We start from the raw sequence: 23,276 nt of genomic DNA on the forward strand, positions 1-23,276 counted from the left end.
GAGGAATGGATAAAGAAGACATGGTACATATATACCATGGAATTGTATATATTACTCAACCATAAAAAGAACAAAATACTGCAGCAACACCCATTTCCAGCAACATGGATAGACCTAGAGATTATTATACTAAGTATAATTATTATACTAATTACTATTATTATTATTATAAGTCTTATTATACTAAGACCTAGAGATTATTATACTATATTATACTAAGATTATTATACCACTTCCAGCAACATGGATAGACCTAGAGATTATTATACTAAGTGAAGTAACTCAGACAGAGAAAGACAAATATCATATATCACTCATATGTGGAATCTAATTTTTAAAAATGATACAAATGAACTTATTTACAAAACAGAAATAAACTCACCGATTTCAAAAACAAACTTATGGTTACCAAAGGGGAAATGTGGGTGGGGGAGGGATAAATTAGGAGATTGGGATTGACATATACATGCTACTACATATAGAATGGATAACTAACAAGGACCAGGGAGCTCTACTCAGTATTCTGTAATAACCTATACGGGAAAAGTATCTGATAAAGAATGAATGTATGTATATGTATAACTGAATCACTTTGCTGTACACTTGAAACTAACACAACATTGTAAATCAACTATCCTCCAATAAAATTTTAAAAAAGTAGTTCAGGTTAGAGTCCTGAACCCTTGGTTCAAGTCCCAGAGTCTTGGATTTCTTTGTCTGTCCAGGTTGGTCTAAGTCTGTTGAATTTGTTAGGATTGGCCAATAGGGGGAGGACCTTGGATGTCTGTAGCAAAACTTTATTAAACCTGATTTAACGAAGGTCTCCGACTCAGGAGATAGAAGACTTTGCTCCCTGACTGGAAACCCTGCCTCATGGAAGTGTCGGGGGTTTTCCCCCATGATGTGCAGTGGCTTCACAGGAACCCACCCCAGAAGAACATACCCCATGCCTGGGTTAAAGGCATTTCCAACCAAAACACCTCCTTGGTGTCATTTTGCTCTGGTCATCCTGAGAGGAACCTTTCAAATGAGGAACATTAATAGTATACCTGACTGTAGTCCTTTGGGATGTATTCTTCAAAACTGGTCAATGTTTAGCTATGAGCCGATGGAAAAGAAGACAATGATTTTCTCTGTGACACTGCCTGGCCCCAGTATCAGCTGGAATCGGGGGGAAATGGCTGGAGAATAGGTCTTTGAACTATGATACTATCTTATAATTTGATTTGTTTTGTTAGAGAGAGGAAAACTGGGATGAAATCCCATTGCACAGTCATTTATGTCCTTATATCAGAATAAGAATTTGCAGAAGAGATGTAAAATTGTGGTTCAGAGGGAAGAACCTCAGAAAAAGCCTGTTTCAATAGAGTCAAAACCAAACCATGATCCTGACCTACTACATCCAGTCCCTCCGTCAGCCCCTCTTGTGGTTTCCCTGTCTTATGAAGGAGGTCTGCCTGTAGTCAGTGCAAAGGGTCCTACCAGCCCTCCTAGGGCTGCTGGTCCGGCTCTGTACTGCCCATACCAGATGGTCACAAAGGAACACTCTTTCTTCCCCATACCCACCAGGGTATTCAGTTTGGCCCAGGGAACACTCTACCTCAGGCAGGGCATTTCCATTAAGACAGGTCCCAGCAGGCTTAGATGACCAAGGCCAACCCAGGGGATTCTCCTGTATCAGCCTTGGATTTATACAACTGGAGAAATAATAAGCCATCTTACTGAGATGAGCCTCAGAAAATGGAGAATCTCTTTACATCCGTTTTGCTACTCATCACCCTAACTGGGCTGACATACAGGCCCTCATGAATACCCGACTGTGGAAGAGCATAGGATGGTATTAGAGAAGGCTGCCAGGAAGCTGGAAGTTTCCCTGAATCACAACCAAATCATCCAATCAGGACTCCGGCGGCACAGGCCACACCTGGAGCTGAACCAGGATGCTGGGACCCGAAAGACCCAAGGGAACTGAGCAAGCCTGAATCATCATAAGGGATGTTTAATAACCAGACTTCAACAGGAGCCCCCAAACGGCAGAGCTTGAATAAGATCCAGGAAGTACAGCAAGGACCCCAGGAGAACCCACCCACCTTCCTCCAGGGGGTTTTTGAGGCTTACAGATGATACGCTGCTCTGGATCTCGAACACCCAGCTGTAACTGCTCAAACGCCCTGTTCCCTTTTTGGGAAAATTAAATGCACTCCCACATCAAGCCTCTGCCCCACAAGCTGCCCCATTGCGATCGGGAGACCAAGCCTCCCCCAGAAGCCCCTGAAGAAATTCTGCAAAAGGTAAGCGTGGATGTTTGGGCTGACGGGAGGCTGGGAAGAGACAAGGCGGCTTACCTAGTAGTAGTAAAACTCCGTCCAGAGGCCAAGACTCCGAATGTGAAGCAACAGGCATTTAAAGAGGCATTTGAAAGAAGGTATAAAGCCTCCGACGACCACCTTTCTTAAATGCCAATTATTCTGACCTTGTCAATCCTCATGTAACACTCCCATCCCGTCGGTTCAAAAACCCGGGACCAGCGATGACTTTTACACAGGGTTTGAGGGCTGTTAACCAAACTGTAGAGGATATACATCTGGTGATGCCAAATCTTTATACTTTACTTACAACTTTATCCGGAGACTTTTGCTGGTTTACAGTTCTGGACTTAAAAGATGCCCTTTACTGCATACCCCTAAGTCCTGAGACCCAGGGGTTTGCCTTTGAATGGGATGACCCAGAGTCTGACGTAAAACAACGATACTGAGGGATGGGACTCCCACAAGGATTGAAGCAGGACCCCACCATCTTCCGGGAAGCCTTAGCCACGGATTGAAGGGATCTCCAATTAAATGAGGGAGTCTTAACTGCAATATGCGGATGGTATACTAACTGCTCGTAGAACTAAGGAAGCGTTAGGACCAAAATACTGCAAGGGAAAAGCACAAATTTCTCAACCAACTCTAAAATATTGAGGATTTGAGGTATCCAAAGGACAAAGAAACATTGCCAGATGGAAGAGAAGCAATAGTTATGGTGACTGTAGCCACTACCAGAAGGCATTCTTGAGAATTCTTAGGAATTGCTGGGTTTTGTCGTCCTTGGATTCCTAACTTTGAACTCTGCGACAATATGAGGCTCTTGAAGGAAGTGACAATACGCCATTAAGCTGGACTCCGAGATGCCATAATGAGCTCCACACCATCACGGAGAAGCTTTTCACAGCCCAGCACTTGGTCGCCCAAGCATTGTGTCTGAAAGACAGGGCGTGAGTCTCGGAACGCAAACTCAATGTTTAGGTACCTCCAGAAGGCCAGTAGTTTACTTTTCTTGAGTCCAGCAATCGGGCGTGTATGTCTAGTATGGCCAGTTTGCCTCTGGGCTGTGGCTGCAACCTAAGACCTTTCACAGGAGGCTGAAAAATGTACCCTGAGCCAGCCGGCCACTGCGCATGCCCCGCGCAGTGTGCCACCTTTACTTGAACGAAACGGCGGATGTAGGCTTACTTCGGGGAGGCTGGGCAAATACCCGGCCACACCACTTGACCCCCCAAATGTCACATTACAGGTGGTATCCACTCTAAACCCAGCCACTCTGCTCCCCAGGACGACAGGAGAGCCTGCTCACGACTGTATACAAATAACTGAATACAACCTGACTGATCAGCCTTTAGAAAATCTGGAAATGGAAATATTCACGGACGCGAGCAGCTTCACGGACGAGGCGGGGCTTGGAAAGGCCGGGTGTACGGTTGTAGCTCATCAGGAAGCCCTAGAAGCAGAAGCCCCCGTCCAGGTCCATCTGCCCAGAAGGCCGAGCTCACAGCCCGCACAGACCCCTGAGCCTTGGAGCTAAGGAAAAGGTGACGATCTATACCAATTCCAAGTTTGCCTTCTCTGTCCTACGTGCACACGGGGCCACCTGGAAAGACTGGTCTACTGACATCAGGAGGAAAGAAATTCAACATGCAGAGGAGACACCAGCCTTATTAGATGCTGTTTTATATATATACACACGTATTTATATGTATAGATGCTGGAATAAGTAGCCATAGGACATTGCCTGGGCCACCCAAAGACTGATCGTTATATAACTAACGGAAATTAGGCTGATCAGACTACAAAACAGGCAGCCAGAACGAAAAACCCAGATCCTAAGGCTTCAGCACTCATTCCAAGTGTGGACCTGTCCCTGTTTAAGCCTCAGATCTGGCAGTGGATCTCGAGAGAGCAGACGCATGGGGATTTCATGCTGACTCCCGAGACTTAGACGCTGATCAGGACCAAACAACCACAGAGGCTGGGTTTATAATGAGCTTATACATGAGCATGTGATGCATGCTCACCTGCATTAAGGTACCCATGCTCACCTGCATTAACTATTACTCACCTACATCAAGGTACCCATCATGGGAGGGCTGCACAAGTTTATTGGTCTATAAATGCAAATGACCATCCAAAAGGTAACACAAAATTGCCTGATCTGCACCGGAAACAATCCTAAAACTGGGCCACCCCTGATGATAAAAGGGGTGCAAACCCGAGGGACAGAACCAGGGGATGATTAGTAAACAGACTTTACTGTTAGGCCAAGAATCAGGGAACATTGTAGATATCTGCTGGTGTTGGTGATGCCCCTGCACACCGGGGCAAAGCTTCTCCACGCAGGGCAGAGAATGCTTCCTAGGTAACAAAGGCCTTCCTCAAAGAAATGATCCCTCGTTTGGGGTCACATCTTTCAATTCAAAGTGACAACAGAGGAGCTTTCATAGCCAAGGTGACTCAAAGGTGTCTGGGGCCCTCGGAACACGATGGAATTTCATGCTTCCTGGAGACCTCAGTCTACGGGGAGGACTGAAACGATGAATCATTCCTTGAAAGAGACAGTCACCAAAATAGGCCAAGAAACCAACGTGACTTGGGATAAGGTCTTACCAGCTGCCCTGCTGAGGGTCAGAGTGGCCCCTAGAAGCAAGCTTCAATTGAGCCCTTATGCGATGTTCTCTGGGAGACCTCCCTGAAGGTCTCATGTGGTAACAGAATTAGATTTGATAAAATGTGTACAGTCTCTCAGTGGTGTCGTATCTTCTATACATAAAAAGCATCTAGTCCGTTAATGCTTCCCACGGACGTCCCCCCGCATTGCACAAGCCCAGGGACTGGGTCCTCCTTGAACCTGGACAAACCCACAGCCTGCGGACCAGTGAAGCCCGTGTGGAACGGCTCCTATGACGTCCTTCTGGTTACATATCCTCCAGTAAAGCTAAAAAGAGTCAAGTCTCCTACTCCCAGAAACCTTAAATCACTTTTCAGAAGGAAACAGAACAGCTAAGACTCCACCTGGCTGTGACGAGAAGACAATGATGTCTCGACAGTAGCCTGTTTCTGCCCAAGAGTCTGGACCAGGCCTACGTGAATCCAAGTTCAATCACTAAAATGTTAAAAATAACATGTTTTCACGGATTCCCAAAGTCGCAGTTCTGTGTATCTTAGGGCCAAACCCTCTTTACTCATCAAATTTGTCCTCGTGGTCCATCTTGTATTTTTAAAAAGTCCTCTCCCCCACTCGCAGGATGACTGCCCAAGACCAGAGTTCAAGGCGGGACTCGGGAATGCTTACAAGTAAGTGCAAAACAATTTCATTCCTCTTATAAAGATCCATGCCCCTCATCAGCTGAAAGCAGCTAGCCGGGTCCTCGCCCCTACTTCCCTCCAGACCGAGGAACGCACAAAGGAGACGCAGGTAAAACATCACCCAGCTTAAGCTCGTTTGCCCCCTTAAGTATGTTCATTGCGCAAACCTGAAGTCATTTTACAGAGACAGCCCTGCGCATGTGCAAGACGGGTACGGGCGTCTCCAGGATGACCCCAACAGCACGAGGAGTTTTCTTGGACTGATTAGCAAGGCAGCTTCCAAGCCTGAAATTCCCTAAACCCTTAAATTCCGGTCGGGAGATGGATTTGAGCCAGGCCTCCTGTCTCCTTGCTGGTCGACCTCACAATGAAGCTTTTTCTTTTCACAAAAGACGGGGCCACCCATCTTAGTTTAGGCATGCGGGATCTAGTTCCCCCACCAGGGATCCAACCGGGTCCCCTGCATTGAGAGCGCAGAGGTTTACCCACTGGACCACCAAGGAAGACAGCATGCAGCAACTATGACCCAGCACAGCCTGAAAGAGTAAAAAAAACAAAAAACAAACCCGGGGCCATAATATTGGCTTCTATGCCCTTCCGGGAGCCAGCCCTTGCTGGGTAACAGAAATCTCTTCTTTCACATTAAAGTAAAGCCAAAAGACCACGCGCATCATCTCATAGCATCTCCACAACCAAAGAGTCGTACCTGACCCGAGGAGGTGGGTTCCCGGCGACTCTGCACTCGAGGTACACCCGACTTCCTTCTGCCACCTCTTGGCTCCGCAGCTTCTGGATGAACCGGGGAGCGGCCAGCAGGTGGCGGGCAGCCGGGGGAGAGGGGCTCCGGCTGGGCTGGACCACGTCCCGGGCCGCCGCGGGGTGATGCCCGGGCTCCAGGGGCTCGGCCCCGGCTTCCACCTCCTGCTGGTCCCCGGTTGGGCTCCGGCTGGCCGAGGCGCTCATCGGAGCTGACAGCTGGTTCTTAGGGGACAGGTACCCGCTGTCCGGGGATGAGGACTCCCCGTTGGGGTTCCTGGTTCTCGGCTTGGAGGTTTCTCTGAAGATGGCCGTCAGCTCCTCGATGAGGGTGGCCGCCTTGTTGCACAGCGGGCTCTGGGGCCCGGCCCTGCCCCCGTGCGTGGCTCTGGGCTTGGCACTGGCGCTGGGGGCTTTGGCACCGTGTTGCCCTGCCCTGCGGAGACTCCGGATGTAGCTGGGCCGCGCCAGCAGGGGCGAGACGCCGGGCTTCCTCCTGGACGCAGGCGAGGAGATGCGCTCGGCTCGTTCTGCTGGCAGCGGCGGGACAGGTGTGGGCTTGTGTGCGCCAGGCGTCCCTGGGGACAGGTGCTCACCCGGCCTGGCCCCCTGAGGGGGAGGCGACCCCCAGAGGCTCCCAGGAGAGGGGCTGAAAATCTGCGAGTCCTCCCTTTCCGAGTCGCAGTCCTCCGTCTCTGAGTTGGCTATGGCTCTGCGGGCCAGGTCCAGACTCTTGTTTATCTCCTCCTGGCTGAGGAAGGCCGACAGGCCGGGCAAGAAGTCTGCGTTCTCACCATCTTCCGCCACGTCTGACAGGGAGTCGTAGAAGGAGTCACGGGAGGACATGTCGGACATAGTCAAGAGACGCTCATGCACTCTGTCTGATTTGGACAGGAAGGCAGGGGCCTGGAAACCAGCTCTGAAGGACAAGAGACACAACTGCAGTTAGTAGGAGCGAGTGGTGTGTGTGTGTGTGTGTGTGATCACAATACTGCTCATCCACAAGCTGGGAGAAACAGTAAGACAAACAAATATGCTTTTTAAGTCATTTTCCCCTATAAATTGGAAGAAACGTCAAGCACACTTGTGTTTATCATTTTAATTCGGTATTTGCCCTGTGAGTGAATACTAATCATCTCACTAAGCATCATTAAATAACTCAGGAGGGCCACGCCTGCCGTGGGTGCTGTGAGTGGACCAGGGCCCCCTTCCCTCCCCCCTCCCGCCTCCCCCCCTTACACCTCTAATTTCATTGATGTTATGAGAACAGGAGTTTGTTGATATTTTAAGCAAATCTGACACTGCTTATGTCACCCTAAACCACGAAATGCATTTTGATTCCAATTTTCACTGGTTTTTAGTTTTCGGTGAAATTTTTGAAACCTTTTCTTTTCCTGGTGTCCAGACATGTGTATTCACATTCATTCATTCACTAGTTAATTCAAGGCAGAGTTGAAATCGCTTACTGAATTTCAGGTGCGGAGGGACAGCTGCGCTCTAGACCAGGGGTTGGCAAACTTCCCCACAAATGGGCAGATGACCCCAGACCACTCAGCATGAGGGGTCATTGTGCCGACAGCGCTCTGCAGATTATTTCACTTAAAACCCTCACAACTGGCGGCCCCAGTTTAGAAAGGGAAAAACTGAGCCAGAGGATGTGAGAAGAAGAGCCCAGACGACGACCCCAGAGCCCACGCCTTCGCCATATGCTTCCCTACCATCATATTATCGTTTCACAGCCGAGGTCCCAGCAATGGATCCGATTAAGAAAACGTGGGTCAGAAATCAGAGTTCTGCTATTAAGGATATTTAGTGCAAAGTGAAAATAACATGATAGATTTTAAAACCTCACAAAAAGCACTGTCCGAGGAAGCTAGAGAGCACACTTCTGAATGGTGCAACAACTTTAAATTCTTTTTTTTAAAAAAATAGGGAGTGTTTGCCGGAGGCAGATTAAATCACCTGTTTATGAATTTATATTTTGGTTTGAAAGAGGCACCATCTGACAGGATCCAGTTGTCCAGATTAGGTGTAGCTTAGAAACCACTTGCACAGTGAAAAAGAAAACAATAGCAGGAAGGTATATGTGGTCCGGGTTTAATCTGCAACCCCGACATCGCCGCTAGAACATGCACGTGGGCTCGGGAAAGCGCTCATAGCATGGATGAAAGGGGAGATTTCCACGTGGCCCAAACTCACCAGAAAATTATGCTTCAGAGATGTCCATGTTATTCAACCTTCACATTAAAAGGTCGTAACCAAAGAGATACAACTGCAAACATTTCCGTTATTGCCCTGAGATTTCATGTGTTATTTCACACAGCGCTTCCGGCAATTCCGTGCTGGTGACATCCATACAGAAAATGCAACACACTGGCAGCGGCGCAGAGCCAGTGGAGGGCCCGGGGGCTCTGGGCGGCAGATGTCCCGTGGCTCCCACGCGCCCCCGGCCCCCGCCGCCGCCATGGCCGGGTCGCTGGTGCCCAGCTCGCAGGAGACGCTTCTGCTGGAGCTCAAGGGGCTGCAGCAGGAGCCGGTGGAGGGCGTCTCGCTGAGCCCGGTGGACGAGGGCCGCCTGCCTACCTGGGCGGTGGCCATCTTCGGCCCTGACACCTACGACGAGGGCGGCTACTTCAAGGCGCCTCGAGAGCCCCCTCGACGACCATCGGCCTGTTAGTCCCTGACCAAGATGTGGCACCCCGACATCTACGGGACTGGGGACGTGTGCGTCGCCGTCCTCCGCCCACGCCAGTCCATGACGCCCTCAGAGAGGCGGAGCCCCGCCCAGAACGTCAGGACGCCGCTCCAGAGCGCCGTCTCCCTCCCCCTCAGACCCAACACCTCTCCCGCCCACGGGGGCGCCTACGTGATGCACGGGGAGCGGGAAGAGAGCAAAGGCTAGTATCGCGAGTACACGGACAGCAACCGGAAGCAGGTCCCGGGGACGACGGCGCACGCGGAGCGGGGCGGCGTGCAGGTGCCCACCACGCCGGCCGGGTCCTGCGTGAAGACCGGGACCCCGGCGCCCGCGGGGACACAGAGCTCCTCCACGAGGACGGCGAGGCCGAGGCCGACCGCTGCTTCTGGGACGACTCGCAGGACTTGGGCACCGAGAAGCCCTGACACCGCATCTTACCTCAGCCACCCGCCTGTCTGCCGCCGCCACCACCTCCGGGCGCCAAGCGGCCCCGGGGTCCCCCAGCCCACGTCTCCTCCGCCTCCGCCTCCAGGGAGGCCGCCGCCCTAGAGGCCCTGGGCCCCGCGTGGGCTGCAGCCAGAGACTCAGGGTCCCGCCTCTTGAGTGGACGGGTTGACTCGGGGTCATCTCTTCTCTCTCCTTTGGTTTGTTTGGAATCTAAATAAAGCAACTTTATGAGAAAAAGAAAAGAAAAGAAAATGCAACACACTAAAAAAGAACTGATGTGTAAAAAGGAGTAAAGAAGGGGTGAGGTCAGTGGCCACTGCACAAGCAGGGTTGACGATTGGAAAGTGAGGCATAAAGTGTCTATAAATCATTGCCGCCTGCCTCTGTCCTCTTTTCTGAAGGAAGTCGAATTGCCTGGAAATTCCCTCTTCTCCTCTGCGTCTCCTTCATCGCTTCCTTGTTAGTTTGGTTTAGTTGTCGTTTCCCCTAAAACTCCCGTAAGCTGCAACTATTTTCTGTTTTCTTTGGCTTCCTGCGGGTCCAGCTTCTTCGTGTGGAGAAATGGTCCTTCCCAGTTTAGTCACTCTTCCTTTACCGGAATGAGAAATTGACCATGAATTCCACTTACTAGGCACAAGGGAAGCTTCCAGGAGGGCGAAGATGAGCCAGGCATGGTCTCTTCTGTAACCATCTTACAATCCAGGAGGAGGGATTAGGCAAGAGTCAAGAATGACCCAAAGACAAGGAGGAAAATGATGATTCCTGTTAAAATAGGAGATCGGAAAAAATATATATATATGAGATCGGATGGTGAGAGAAATCACACTTACGAATTTGGCGGTGCCATTCCTTTGCTGCTTTTTTTGCCGGTGGTCCCCCGGCTAATAAGAGAAGGTCCAAACGGGGCAGGCAGGTTACCTGTGCGCTCTTGGACGGTCAGCGAGACGTGAAGTCTCAGGCCTCGTCCCCCACGATCACTGTGACAGGCGCTGCACCCACACCCAGCCACCTGCTCCCGCTCTGAACATCGTCTTCTTTCACGTCCCTGAGCTTTGCGCAGGTGGTTTCTTTCGCCTTTCCCGTCTGTTCTGTTTTTCCAACTCCAGCTCATCCTTGAAAACTACTTAATTTCACTTCTTGTTGGTTACTTTCTACGATCCTCCAGTCAATACAATTCACTCCTTTTTTTGAACATGACACTCTGCAGGTATTTTGTTGTAACATTCATTTCGTTGAACTCTAAGAATTAGTTAAGAACCCTGTGAAGGCCGGGAAAGCAGGTGTTGCCTGATAGCCTTTCTGTGCTGGACGCCTGGCAGTGTCTGGGTCACGATCGTGGCAGGTGAGGGAGAAAACCACACCTAGTGTTTGAACCAGTTTTGAGCCCTGGGTGGGAATTGACAGGAGAGGGAGCCACGCATCCACAGCAGACACGGGACACTCTGCAGGTATCTTGTCCCCTCCTGTCCTGGAGGCCACTCCTGTCCCCTCCACTCACTCAGCCCCAGGCCCCGTAACACCTCCCTGGGACAGGCTGTCTTCGGTGAGGAATCGTTCTGCTCTTTGTGCAGCTTTGTCACCTGTCTTTTCAATGGTCACTCATCGCCGGGGCTCTGCTTTTTGAGAAGAACTTGATAAAGTAATCAGTGCTGCATGTTCATAGCTGCTAATGAATACACATAAAATACACATTACATGTCCTTGTACCAGTACAAAATGGTGGTAGTTCTGACACCACGTTACAAAAAAAAAGTAGACAGTGATTTGTATGGTTTTCATTACCCTCAAAGAAAGTTTGTCATGAAAAAATTCAGAGCCGGAACGACATTTGTTTTCTGGCATCCCTGCTATTAGACGTCGGGAATTCTCTAAATGTTGACACTCTTCGACGTGTGGATACCGGTGAGCTCAGGGTTAAATTCTGAGTCATAGAAATATTGGGTTGGCCCAAAAGTTCATTCAGGTTTTTCTGTAACCAACTTTTTGGCCAACCCAATACAAATCATGTTTCTGGCTTACGTCCTCTGTTGTCTTATTCATCAGCATCGATTCGTTGAGTGCCGGCTATGCGCTAGGCGCCTCTTCTGCAGACTGGGGACACGGCCGTGAGGAAGATGGGCTTCTCTGCCCTAAGAAGCTGCCATTTTAACAGGAAAAAAGACAAAAGTAGGAAACCAAGGAAATGTCAGGTTCTGATTTTCTTATACTTGTTTTGGTCTCAAATCTTTTGTTAGTTGATTTTGGGAAACTGTACTGTGCTTTTATCCCTCAGATCATCTTTCAGAGTTGTTAGGGTACAAGTGGGATAGGACGGGATGGACGGATGCTTGCGGGCTCCCATCGGTGTCCATAGACCGTAGCAGTTCCGGACAGCTCGCTGTGGGTGGGTGGGGCTGACGGTAACAGCAGGAGGACACTTCAGGCCAGCGGTGCCTCAGACTCTGGGACTGTGCAGTGAAGGAACTGCGGGCGCCCTGGGGATTCTCTGAAGGCAGACCCCTCCAGCAGGTGATGGTGCCAAACCCTCAGGCATTAGCAAACATGTGGTAAAGCACAGGCTTGGGAGGGTCTGCAAATAGTGGGAGGCGTTATAGCTGCCCGCCCACCTTGACCTTCAGCAGACCTATCAGTGTCTGGCGTATCCCAAGGAAATGTTGCTATCAGACGTCAGCTCCCATGGTCACCTACGTCATTACATCCCTGTGCATACTTCATCCATTCTCATGGAATTTTATGCCATTTAGTTGATAGGTTATTTCTCATGGTTGATTTTACGGTTCTCAGCTTTGCCCTAAGTTCACATTATCTGAATTCTGTTGGACCCATATTCCACTATGAAATATAGAGCGTGTAAGTTTTCACTGAACATTTAATGTTTCATATATCACACATTCTGACATAAGCAATTTTATCCTCTTAAATTGTCTTGGCATTATGATCTTGGTATTTGGGAAAACATTTGTTTTTGAGCTCCTGAATATGTAGTAGACATATATATCCATATGATTCAGATTCGTATACGAATATACAAATAATAGAAAAAAATAGGCAAATTTTTAAAATTATGAATAACATTTGTTTTTAGAGTTGCTGACTTTGGAGGATAATTATCTGAAAAAAAGATCTGTGCTATCGAGGACAACCTTCTATTTTGTCGGTCAGAAAATACTTGTGGGACACCCCCTGCACCGTCCCCAGTGGCAAGGAACACAGGCTGTTGAAATGTAAAAAAACTCCCCCACTTGAGAGGAGGTTGGGGAAGACAAGGCACCTCATGAGAAGCAGCAGAGTCCAGGAGGAAGAATAATTCAGTTGCAAACGACAAAAGTCTTGATTTCCAAATTTTGAGCTGCAGGCTTTCCTATAAAGATGATCCGACTTGTGATGGTTAGACTAATCAACTTTACCATGATGTGAAAGTGATAGGCCTTTGGTAGAATCCGTACTTGGAATTTTGAGCTTTTATCTTTTCCCAGGCCAGTGATGTGCAGTCTGATCCTCTCTCGAGATGCTGGGCAGCGGCTGCAGTGCCCAGCCAGCTTCGCGATCACGAGGGTAAACAACCGATGTACTTACAACCCTCTGGACCCAGACAACCACTCTGCTTTTCACTGTCATTACGGTATGCAATCAATTACATGGAATATTCAACATTTTGTTAGAAAACGGGCTTTGTGTTAGATGATTTCGCCCAACTGCAGACTGATGGAAGTGTTCTGGGCACCTTGAAGGTGAGACAGGCTGGGACCTGGGACCCTTTGCTGGAGTGCTTGCACCTCTCCTCAAGCAATAAAATACAAGGAAACTGTAAGGGACTAAAAATAACTGCGTGCATGCGCAGCTGGGGCAAATTCTGGACAAAAGATACAAAAAGACCAAAAAACCCAACTGCCACTTCTGAAGAGCCCGGAGCAAAAGCGGGGTGTCGGGAGCAAAAGCAGAGTACTGCACATGCCCCCTGCGCACACCACCACCAAAGGGATGGGCGAAACACCTAAGCCACCCTTCCTGATGACCCCTGGACACACTCCTACCCTCACCCCATATAAGGAACCATCCTGCCCCGCCATCAGCGCGCGAGCAAGGGCACCTGTTTCTTGTTTCGCTTCCCCTGTTGCAGCAGGGGCCCCCATAAAGCCTTGCCTGAATTTCTCGTCTGGCCTCTTATCAATTTCTATTGATTAAGGAGGCCAAGAGCCCTGGTTGGTAACAAAGGTGGGCTGGGCTAAGCTGTGACCTTCGGTAGGTAAGTGAGGTGTATTCAGTGCATTTTCAACGTGCGATACGTCTGCCAGGAGGGAGCCCCATCATGAGCTCAGGAAGATCTGTAGTGAACCATTGGATCCTGAGAATAATAGATGGGGTGAACACTAATTTTTTAAATTATTTTGATTACCCAACCTACAGCATAAAAACATTCAATTGTTTAGCCAAAGTTGAACCAGGAAATGGTAGACATGGTTCAAATTGGCACGGAACTGCCACGTTGTCTTTTCACACTTGGTGTGTCATGGGTATTTACTTGAATCATTTAAACAAGGGGAGGACTTTTGCAATAGTTCATGGAATCCTTTGCAGAGACTTTGATGAGCTGCTACAATTTTGAAAGGAAAAATCTTTGATGTTAGAAAAAGACTGACAGGCACCAAGGATCATTCAGTATCCCAAACCACACGGGCCAGGTGCTTTAGAGAGTCCAGACAGGGGTAGCAACGTTTCACTAGGCGTTTAAGATGTGTATACAGTTAGAGATAAATACAGGAGGAAGGTTGGAAGATGGTGCGTCAAGCAGTGGGTGCTGATTACGTCTGCGGTGGGTTGAGGATGGGGTTGTTAGGGGAATCTTTGGTTGCTGTTTTCACATTCTTTGGGAAAAAAAGTGGAAATTCTGAGTGATTTTAATATTGAACTTAGCATTTTGTTTCTGTTTATTTTCGTATTTAAACAATTACTAAAAGTAATAAAAACTATGGGTACAAGGATTCAAGACTAAAAATATTTTAAAATAAAACCCAAACTATGAAAACCAAACTTGAAAAAGCTTTAAAACTTCTTTTTTCCTTGTTCTGGAAGCACATGCAATTCCTAGACGAAATTTCTTCCTTCTGTTGAAATAACTTTTTAGGTCCAAGATGGAGCTGCTCCTGCCTGGGAGCCATGTCAGCAACCTGAAGCTTAGGGAACTTTTGTGTCCCTATGAACACTCTGCTTGAACAGAAACTCATGCATCCGGTCAGCCCGCCCCAAGCCAGACCAGCATTGGTTTCCTTACTTACCTCCTTCCTCCATCTCACCACAGAAAGGTGAGTCTGCAGCCCCAGCTAATCAAGTACTTTCTATTTCTCTCTCCCTTGTTCTTTATCCTATAAAAGCTTCCTGTCTTCCTCTTCATGGTGAGGCTCTTCCAAAAGAGACTGTCCACTTCATGAAGGGTTAAACAAAGTGTGTTTGTATCACCTAAATTGTCTTCTTTAATCATCATTTTAAAATCCTTCCTTCCTTCCTTCCTTCCTTCCTTCCTTCCTTCCTTCCTTCCTTCCTTCCTTCCTTCCCTCCCTCCTTCCCTCCCTATAGGGCTAAAGTCAAATATGAAAAATTTATTAAACCCTTTTTGATGCAAAAAGATGCACAATAATTTTATAATCCACTTCTTAATAAATACATGTGGATTCCACTCTTTCCTAATCTTTAAGTAAATTGTCATTACAGGGAGGCATGGCATATTTTTACTTCAGTTTTTAAATTCTCCCCAGACGGTATATTGTATCTCAATTGCAGAGACATAACATAATAGCTGATTTCATGCCCACAACAGCCATATAAAGTGTTTCCAGAGAGAGTATTTGGAGTTACTGGTGTCCTCTTTGTATACTATCTTTATTCACCATATTGAATCCATTCTAGATTTTACTTCCAGACCATCCATGTCTACTGCCACTGTCCTTATTCTGGCCTTCATTCCCTCACCTAAATTCAAAGCCTATTTACCAAACTTGTATCTGTGTTCTCTCATATGATATAACACATCCAAGTCAGAGCTGCTCTGCTCAGTCTTTATTTCCTTTGCTGGAATTTAACCAGGACTCGGCCATCGCCTCCATGCCTGAATTCCTGGCTGGAGCTCAGATAACACAATTCCCTTTGATGTCTTATACACACACACACACACACACACACACACACATTAGCAAAGTGTAGACTCTTGTGGCCTTGGAGATTTCAGGTGGTATCTCTTTAAGAACGTGTCAGATTTATTTTGAAACTTGACTAATGCTACCCTCTGCATTTTTAAAAAAAAGGAGGTAGAGAAATCAAAGTGATTGTAATTGTCCCGTGTAATCCAGATCTCTATTATATTGTAAAGTATGCTATGACCCTTTTAATTTTCAGTTTTATCAACCAACAGCAGCTCAGACAGAGAACTGACACGGGGCCCCTAATCCACATCGGACACAGGAATGCAGAAGGACAGATTTGTATTCTGGGTATATGTAATCATATATTCACAGCATACGTATTGCCTTGATAAGTCTCTTAGGCCTTGTCTACTGTTAGCAATAATTTGTCAGATAGACTCTGATTTTTAAAATCTGGATAACGGAGGTGAGCATTCAAGTTCTGTCTTAGAGGAAAAAGATATTGGAAAGTATATCTGTTCTGTAATAAGGATGTAATTTCTGCACATTCATGACTGAACGGACTTGGTCAGTGTTATATTGTCAGGCAATGGGCTCTGGATGTCGACACATTACTCATACTAGAAGGTAATTAGTATTTTTAGCAAATGTTGAAAAAGTAACATGAGCCTGAAGTCATTCTGTATCAACCTCATCTACTGGATTCAAGACAATTTCATGTGTAACTTACAGCCCATGTGATGTAGAATTATACTGTAAGTTTTCAATTTGACTGGACCATAGTTTTCCTTAGGAAGTTTTATCTTTTAAAAAAATATGCAAACTTTATGCATAGTTAGGATTTAAAATGTCTGCCTTTACTCTCAACTCATTTAAAAAGTTCTTCGAAAGTGTAATTAACAACTTAAAAATGTTACTAAAACCGAAAGTATATCATTTTAACCCATCGGTATTTAGCTTAAGTATAGGCAAGGTTTGAGTTAGCTGCATTCTTATTTTCTATAAAACATAGACATGATCTTGACAAATGTGGGCTCCATCAGTACATTTAATCCTTTTGGAATTAATAGCCCCAATTTAGTTTTAAGATTTTAATAGAAAAGGCAGCTCTCTGACAGCATAGGTAGAAATAAAACCCTGCAGGTAAATCTCATGTACTTTCTGTTTTGGGAAGGACTGCAAAATTCCCATTACTTTTCCTCTCCAGATAAAAGAAAAATCAAGACATCTTCTAAACAGTGTTACATCTTCTAGCTAACTCCTATTGTATTTTTTAGCTTTTAATAAAGAGCTTTAAAAATGTTGTTTTACTAGTTAGTATATTAAGATATATTTTACAGACCTTTTCAATCCTTGGTTACTTTGAAGACTCCCAAAAGGTGATGGATTTCAGAGGAGCGTTTCTTCTTTTCTGGGGGAGTGAAGGTGGCCTTGTTTATTCATGACACACTGCTTGGTCCGTGGTCACTTTGAGGCAGCTCTGGGCTCAGACCCCATCTGTCCTCTTCCTCCACTCAACTATATTTGGTAACTGAACTCATGTTTCCCCAGACGGCCCTGGCCAGAGATTCCAGAAGCCAGCTCTAAGGGCTGGGTTCTTAGAAAATTAAAAGCACTTAGAGTAGAGAGAACTATATTTGTGGATCTAATAAACATGGGATTGACACATGTTCCTCTACTCTCTGACCTTGTGACGGGAAATCCCCACCTGTCTTTTAAATGTATTCTTAATCAGTTAAATGCTCAGTGTGTGACTCTGAGAAGAAAAAGCTGCACTCCTAAAGAAGGCTCTTCTAACTATAATCTTCTGCTTTGTGCATTTAACTTAGTCACGTGGTAGATTATCCGAAAATATCCAGTAACTATTTAAAAATTAAGCCACCTGTCAAATTGAGTGGAGAGCCCCACTGGTCTCTCACTTCCATTTGTTAATTAACAATTATGATATGACTTTGTGTGGGTTGAAGACATTGTCCATCGTGGGATTAAATAGACATGCACACACAGGGCCTGAATCTTCCACACATTGCAACGCCGAGCTGTCAGCCCAAGGTTTAGCACATCCTGACCATCCTGCAAATATTTGTGGATGAAATAAATAAATGTGGAACGAATACTGTTCAGGACAATATGAACCCTTTCACAGCTGTAAAAAAAAAAAAAAAAGTCTCACAACCGTCTCATTACTTATTCTGTAGCATCTCGTTATAACATATTCTAATATTTTGAACTTCCAAATAACAAAACACAAAAATTCTTCTGTTCCAAGGTCAGACAGCGGAGCCAAATGTAAGTGGCGGAAAATAATCACGCAAAACTTCCTGGTGCAGTAAATTTGGAAATGAAGTGCCTAGTCTTTCTTCGTCTGGATAATATCGTTCTAGTCGATGCAGGTTCTTACCTAAAGAAGTGTTTTCTCGTGGTGGACCACTTAGGAAGGGCTCCTCTGAAACTTTACAGGCAACGCTGCTCCTTTATAATCGGTCCTTCTTGAAAATACCGATAGATACATTCGTGGGCTGTTTCACTGCTTATGGGGAGGAGAAACCCCTCTGGCTGGTAAAAAAAAATGTGCTTATGTCTTCTTCTTACTAAAACCCTTAAGATAAGAGTAAAAACCCAAAAGGATAAAAATTGGGAGCGAAGGCAGTAAAAGACTCCAGAAATGGACAAAATGGCTGGGAAATGGTTAACAGAAAGATGAGTGGTCTAATTAAACTGGAAAGTAAGTGGCTGGAGGGGGAGGTGCCCGTGGGAAGCAGTGACCGCCCCGAGTCACAGAAAGGCTGGAATTGGAGGCACCTGGCCTCTTCCTGAAGCTCATTCTAACTGGCAGGTTTGGTGAGGCCGGTGCTGAGACAGGGCATTGGCTGAAAGAGCCCCAAGCGAGCAGCCAGAACTGCCGCGCGTTTCCACGTCCTGCACACCATCCGTCACCCTCGCAGAAGACAGGCACCTTGTTCTCTGGAGTATAAGACGGTGTCCAGGACCAGGGCCGTGGACACAGCGGACGGAAAGGGTGAGGCCCGGAAAGTCATTTCTGGGAGCTGGGTGGGGGGAGGAAACAGAGGCTTGGACTAGTGCCGTATTTCTAGAACAAAGGAGTGATGGGAATGTGGAGAAACAGTAACATTTGATACAGCTTGGCATCGTTGTGTCTGTGACATTAATATCTGTACCTTTGGCGTTTGAAAATGTCATGATCAAAAGTTAAACAAAGGTCTTCCCTGGTGGCACAGTGGTTGAGAGTCCACCTGCCGATGCAGAGGACGCGGGTTTGTGCCCCGGTCCGGGAAGATCCCACATGCCGAGGAGCGGCTGGGCCCGTGAGCCATGGCCGCTGAGCCTGCGCGTCCGGAGCCTGTGCTCCGCAGCGGGAGAGGCCACAACAGTGAGAGGCCCGCGTACCGCAAAAAAAAAAAAAAAAAAAAAAAAGTTAAACAAAAACCTCTGTTGTGTCCCGAGGCAAAGTGCAGGTGGAAGAGATTATAGGAATCAAAATGTTGTGACCGTTCCATGATGTTACCTTAGTTGTTACCTTAGTTAAGGAAAGAGTCGCTGAGAGCAAGGACACAAGTGGTTACAAATGCCACTAGACAATGAATAATCTCCCCCTCCTCCCCCGCCCCTCCCCCTTCTTCATTTTAAGGTAAATGGATGCTAACCGTATGACCCAAGCTTCCCCTAAATGTCTTAACAGATTTTATTGTTGTATTAATAGTAAATTATGCAGGAGCCACTAGGCATTTCTTCCCTCTGCAGCAGACTGCACCTAGGCAATAACATTTGTAAATCCCGGGGTTCATTTTTACAAGCCGACCTAAAGTGTGTGTTGAGGACCTGCACACTCATACTAACATCTCCTATGAAGACACTGCCAGGAAGATGCACATCCTTGCAGTTTCTAGAAAGAGATGGGAATGCAACCCAGTGAATGTTCACTGCACAGAGTGACAAAAAGAATCATAATCTGGTATTGGTAAACTAGGGACTCATCCTTTTCTGTTGTTGTGGAGTTATTCCCAAACCAGTGACAGGATGCTTCCCGTTCCTCTTTCCAGGAAGAGTAGTCAAGTTATATTATGTTTACTGTGTCTTGGTCACAGGAGAAAATTCACACCTTTTTGTAGAAATAAAAAGTTGAAAGTTGCAGGTGTGAAAACCGTCATAAAGACATTGATTGGTGTGTATGATGGAAACAACGCTGTTGTGTTGTCTACAGGGATATGGGGGCTGGTGCTTCTGGGAGAGATGCTGGTCCCAGCCCAGGAGAGAGCAGGGATTTTGGAGCCTGGAGGGACACAGAGGTAGGGGGTTCGTGCAGGATAGAACAGGGGCTCATCAGAGCGAGGTTTGACCGTGGACGCCTGGGCACTGAGCATTAGGCACGGTGGCCTGGGGGGGCTGAGTGACAGCGGTGGGAGCCTCTGTGTGCCAAAGGCCACAGGGCCAGAACATTGTGTCACCATGAATCTCGGTGGTGAGCATGCTGGTTCACGGACCAGAGAGGCCTCGCCCTCATGTCCGTGGATTGCCCAGTTCCCAAAGCCTGGGGTAACACCCGGGAAGTGATGAAGCTTTGAGAAGAATAAAGAAAAAAGAAATAAAACGGTAGCTGTGTCCTGAGAAGCCTCAAAGATAGATATGATTTTATTCAAAAAGACAAAGAAAAGTGACTTTTCTTGACTAATACGAACATGCAGCAAACCATGCTTGTTTAACAAGTATTATAAGAATCTGAACACAAAAGTTCTTTTCCTTAGAAGAGATTCTTGATCAAGCCTCTTAAGTTATTACGGGAAGGTTCTGGGGATGTTATGGATGAGACCTGTGCATACGCAGGTGTATGGTGTGTGGTCCACTTTTATTTACCCCCAGAGCCCATTTCTGTGAGCACCGAGGTCAGGGTGGGGCTGTGACCCCTCCACTGGATCTTAGTTCATCTTCCAAATGGTTACTTCCTCTTCTTTGTATAAAAATTCCTGCTCTCTCCGAGACCTGCATTGAGGGCCCCACCCTCCTTCCACATGTTTTCAATTAAGACTTGGGCTCTGGTTGAGCTCCTGCTTCTCTCCACTCCAGGTGCCTCCCGTGCCCTGGTGACGTCAGCCTGTTTGTCTATTTCCTCCACACCCATGTGTATTCTACCTGCCTAGCTCTAGATATCTTCATCTCCAGTTCTCTTTACAGATGACCTAGGGGGACCGCTCCCCCTCTCTCATCCTGCTTCATAGCAAATTATTGAAAAAATTCATGTCTCAGAACAATAAATGTTAATCATCTCACAGCGTTTCTGTGTGTCAGGAATGCAGTAGGGTCTGAGCCTGGTGATTCCGGGTCAGGGTATAGTGACATTGACGTACAGACATTGCCCAAGGCTCCTTTCCTCTGAAAGCAGGACTGGACTTGGGACTCTGAGGCAGCCGGATTCACCTAGAGTGAGTGACTCAAGAAAGGGCAAGGTCCAAGCCCCCATGTCATTTATGACTCGGCCTTGAGGTCACATTCCTTCCTGTCTGCAGCATCCCTGGTTACACAAGTCACACTGCTCCCTGTGCGAGGGGGCTCCACAGGGGTGTGGCTACGAACAGGCGAGATCATCCATGGTCTTGTTGGAGGCTGTCCACCACACCTTTATTCCATTGGCCGCACCTGGACATGCTCCCTTTTGAAAACTGCAAATTCAAGCATCTCAGTATTTAAGCAGAAACTTCCATCCTTGAGGACTCTCACTGATGTTTCTTTGTCACCGAGATTTCCAGGCTGTGGGCAGTCTATTTCCATATTCCCCATCTGTCCGCTTTACAGTTTCAGGCTGAGTAACGACATGGCATATTTTGGTGCACAGGTATACAAACTTCCGTTTAGAAGGTGAGAACCTTGGTTGTTCAGACAAACATTAGGCAAAAGTAATCAAAGCTTCTGTGATGGAAGGGGTGTGAAAAGGAGTGTGCAGACCTGCCCCTTCATCCTTCTTTGATCTTTTCTCACCCTGGGGGCCCAGGAATCTCTGAAAATCCTCTGATTCTCCAGGAGCTGGTCCCCTTACCCCTTCTGGACACTTTCCTTCCCCCTTCATTCCTGGCATGGGCTACCAACAAACAGGGATCATAGGGCAGCACAAAAAATAGTTAACTGAGAAACCTGATCAGGAAACAAATAAAATTAGAGGCATAAAATGCTTGCAGAATTGTCCTAATGAGCCACTTATTGGCCCATTTCGTGATTCTGGGAACAAGTGTCCTGCAAACCATGGCCAGTCTTCCTACTTCTTCCTCTTACTTTGTACGTGGCTTGGACGCATGCCACAGAATCAGGAGTGCCCCAAAGCCTTGTTTGATTAAACATGTTGTTATGTTCATCTGTACACAGCAGCGGACTTCAGGTTTGTCCCTCATGAGTTCTGTTTTATGAACTGTGGTTAAATCTGCTGCGTACGTGTAGCCTAAGCCTGTGGGTGGTCTTTTGAGCATAGGCTTCTGCTACTTGGGATGTTTGCCAATTTTTGTATGTGCACAAAAATGAATAGAATTTTATCACAATAGCAATAAATGGAGAGTTGACATTGAGAATAGATTTCTCCGTGCACGTTATAAATGGCTATTGGGGCACAGTTAGTAATTATGATCTTAAGCAGAAATAATATCATTTTCAGCTTGGTTCTTAGGGCCCGGCTGTAGAGAAGTTTTATTCTTCTGGGCTTAAAAGCCAGTAACATTAATTTCAAGGCATTTTTTATTGAATTCAAGCGAAATATGTTTAACATTTCTTTATAAAGAATAACATGGATATCAAGTTGAATAAAGAGAGAAAAGTGCAGATTGGTGTTTGGAATGGTAACATAAAATCTGGAAAAATTATTGGTAATAGAAGAATACACCATGGACAACTGGGTTTTATCCAAGTTATAAAGCTTGGTTTAATTAACACCCAAAGATCTAATACTTAATTCTCCATATTGATAAGTCAAAAGAGAAAAGCTCTGTGAATATCTCCATAGATTATTCATGAGCCTTTCGACACAATTTAAGATCCATTCTCAGTTAAAAAATACCTTAGTGGGGTGGGGAGGGAAGGGGTCTACTGTAACGTAATACATTAATTATATTAAAGCATATGTGTATGTGGTCCAGTTGTGGTCATACACACATTTATTCACACACACCTAAGATGCAACACGTAGTGACACAAGATAAAACCCCAAAGAACGCAAACCGTAGAATGCACGCCTCAACCTATTCTGAGGAAAAGGAGGGAGCAGAGTACGGGAATAAATGGAATGCTATGGGAAGAACTGATTTTGTAGCAGAAACAATTCTCCACAAAAATATTATACAAATGTTATAGAACCTCAATTAAAACAGCATTTTTTTGTGTGTGTGTAACTTGATACACTGATGTGGGTTTGTCTGGAGGAATTAGCGTGGCAAAATAAACAGGAAGATTGTGAGAAAAGGGACAGGACTGGATGGGTAGCAGCCCTTCGAGACTGCTGGTGTGCACACCAGCTCCTTATGGAAAACAGGGATGGGATGATGGCTTGAATGCGATGACAGATCTTTTCTCGTACAAGAAGCACATTACATCAAAATGGCAGCACATATTCAATAACTACAT

General features: G+C 46.5%; 1 protein-coding gene and 1 pseudogene across 1 annotated transcript in view; one reads left to right on the forward strand and one right to left on the reverse strand.

The window, feature by feature from the left end:
* Positions 1 to 7,232, reverse strand: part of PALLD (palladin, cytoskeletal associated protein) — a 389,315-nt gene extending 382,083 nt beyond the window's left edge. Inside the window, exon 1 of the mRNA XM_070045831.1 lies at positions 6,328 to 7,232. Within this exon, the coding sequence (XP_069901932.1) occupies positions 6,328 to 7,232 (905 nt within the window). The remainder of the gene's footprint in view (positions 1 to 6,327) is intronic.
* A 1,606-nt stretch (positions 7,233 to 8,838) lies between these two features.
* On the forward strand, positions 8,839 to 9,500 carry LOC115846486 (ubiquitin-conjugating enzyme E2 R1 pseudogene; annotated as a pseudogene).
* The last annotated feature ends 13,776 nt before the right edge of the window (positions 9,501 to 23,276 follow it).

Source organism: Globicephala melas, chromosome 6 (genome assembly GCF_963455315.2).
Source record: "Globicephala melas chromosome 6, mGloMel1.2, whole genome shotgun sequence".
Classification (NCBI taxonomy): domain Eukaryota; kingdom Metazoa; phylum Chordata; class Mammalia; order Artiodactyla; family Delphinidae; genus Globicephala; species Globicephala melas.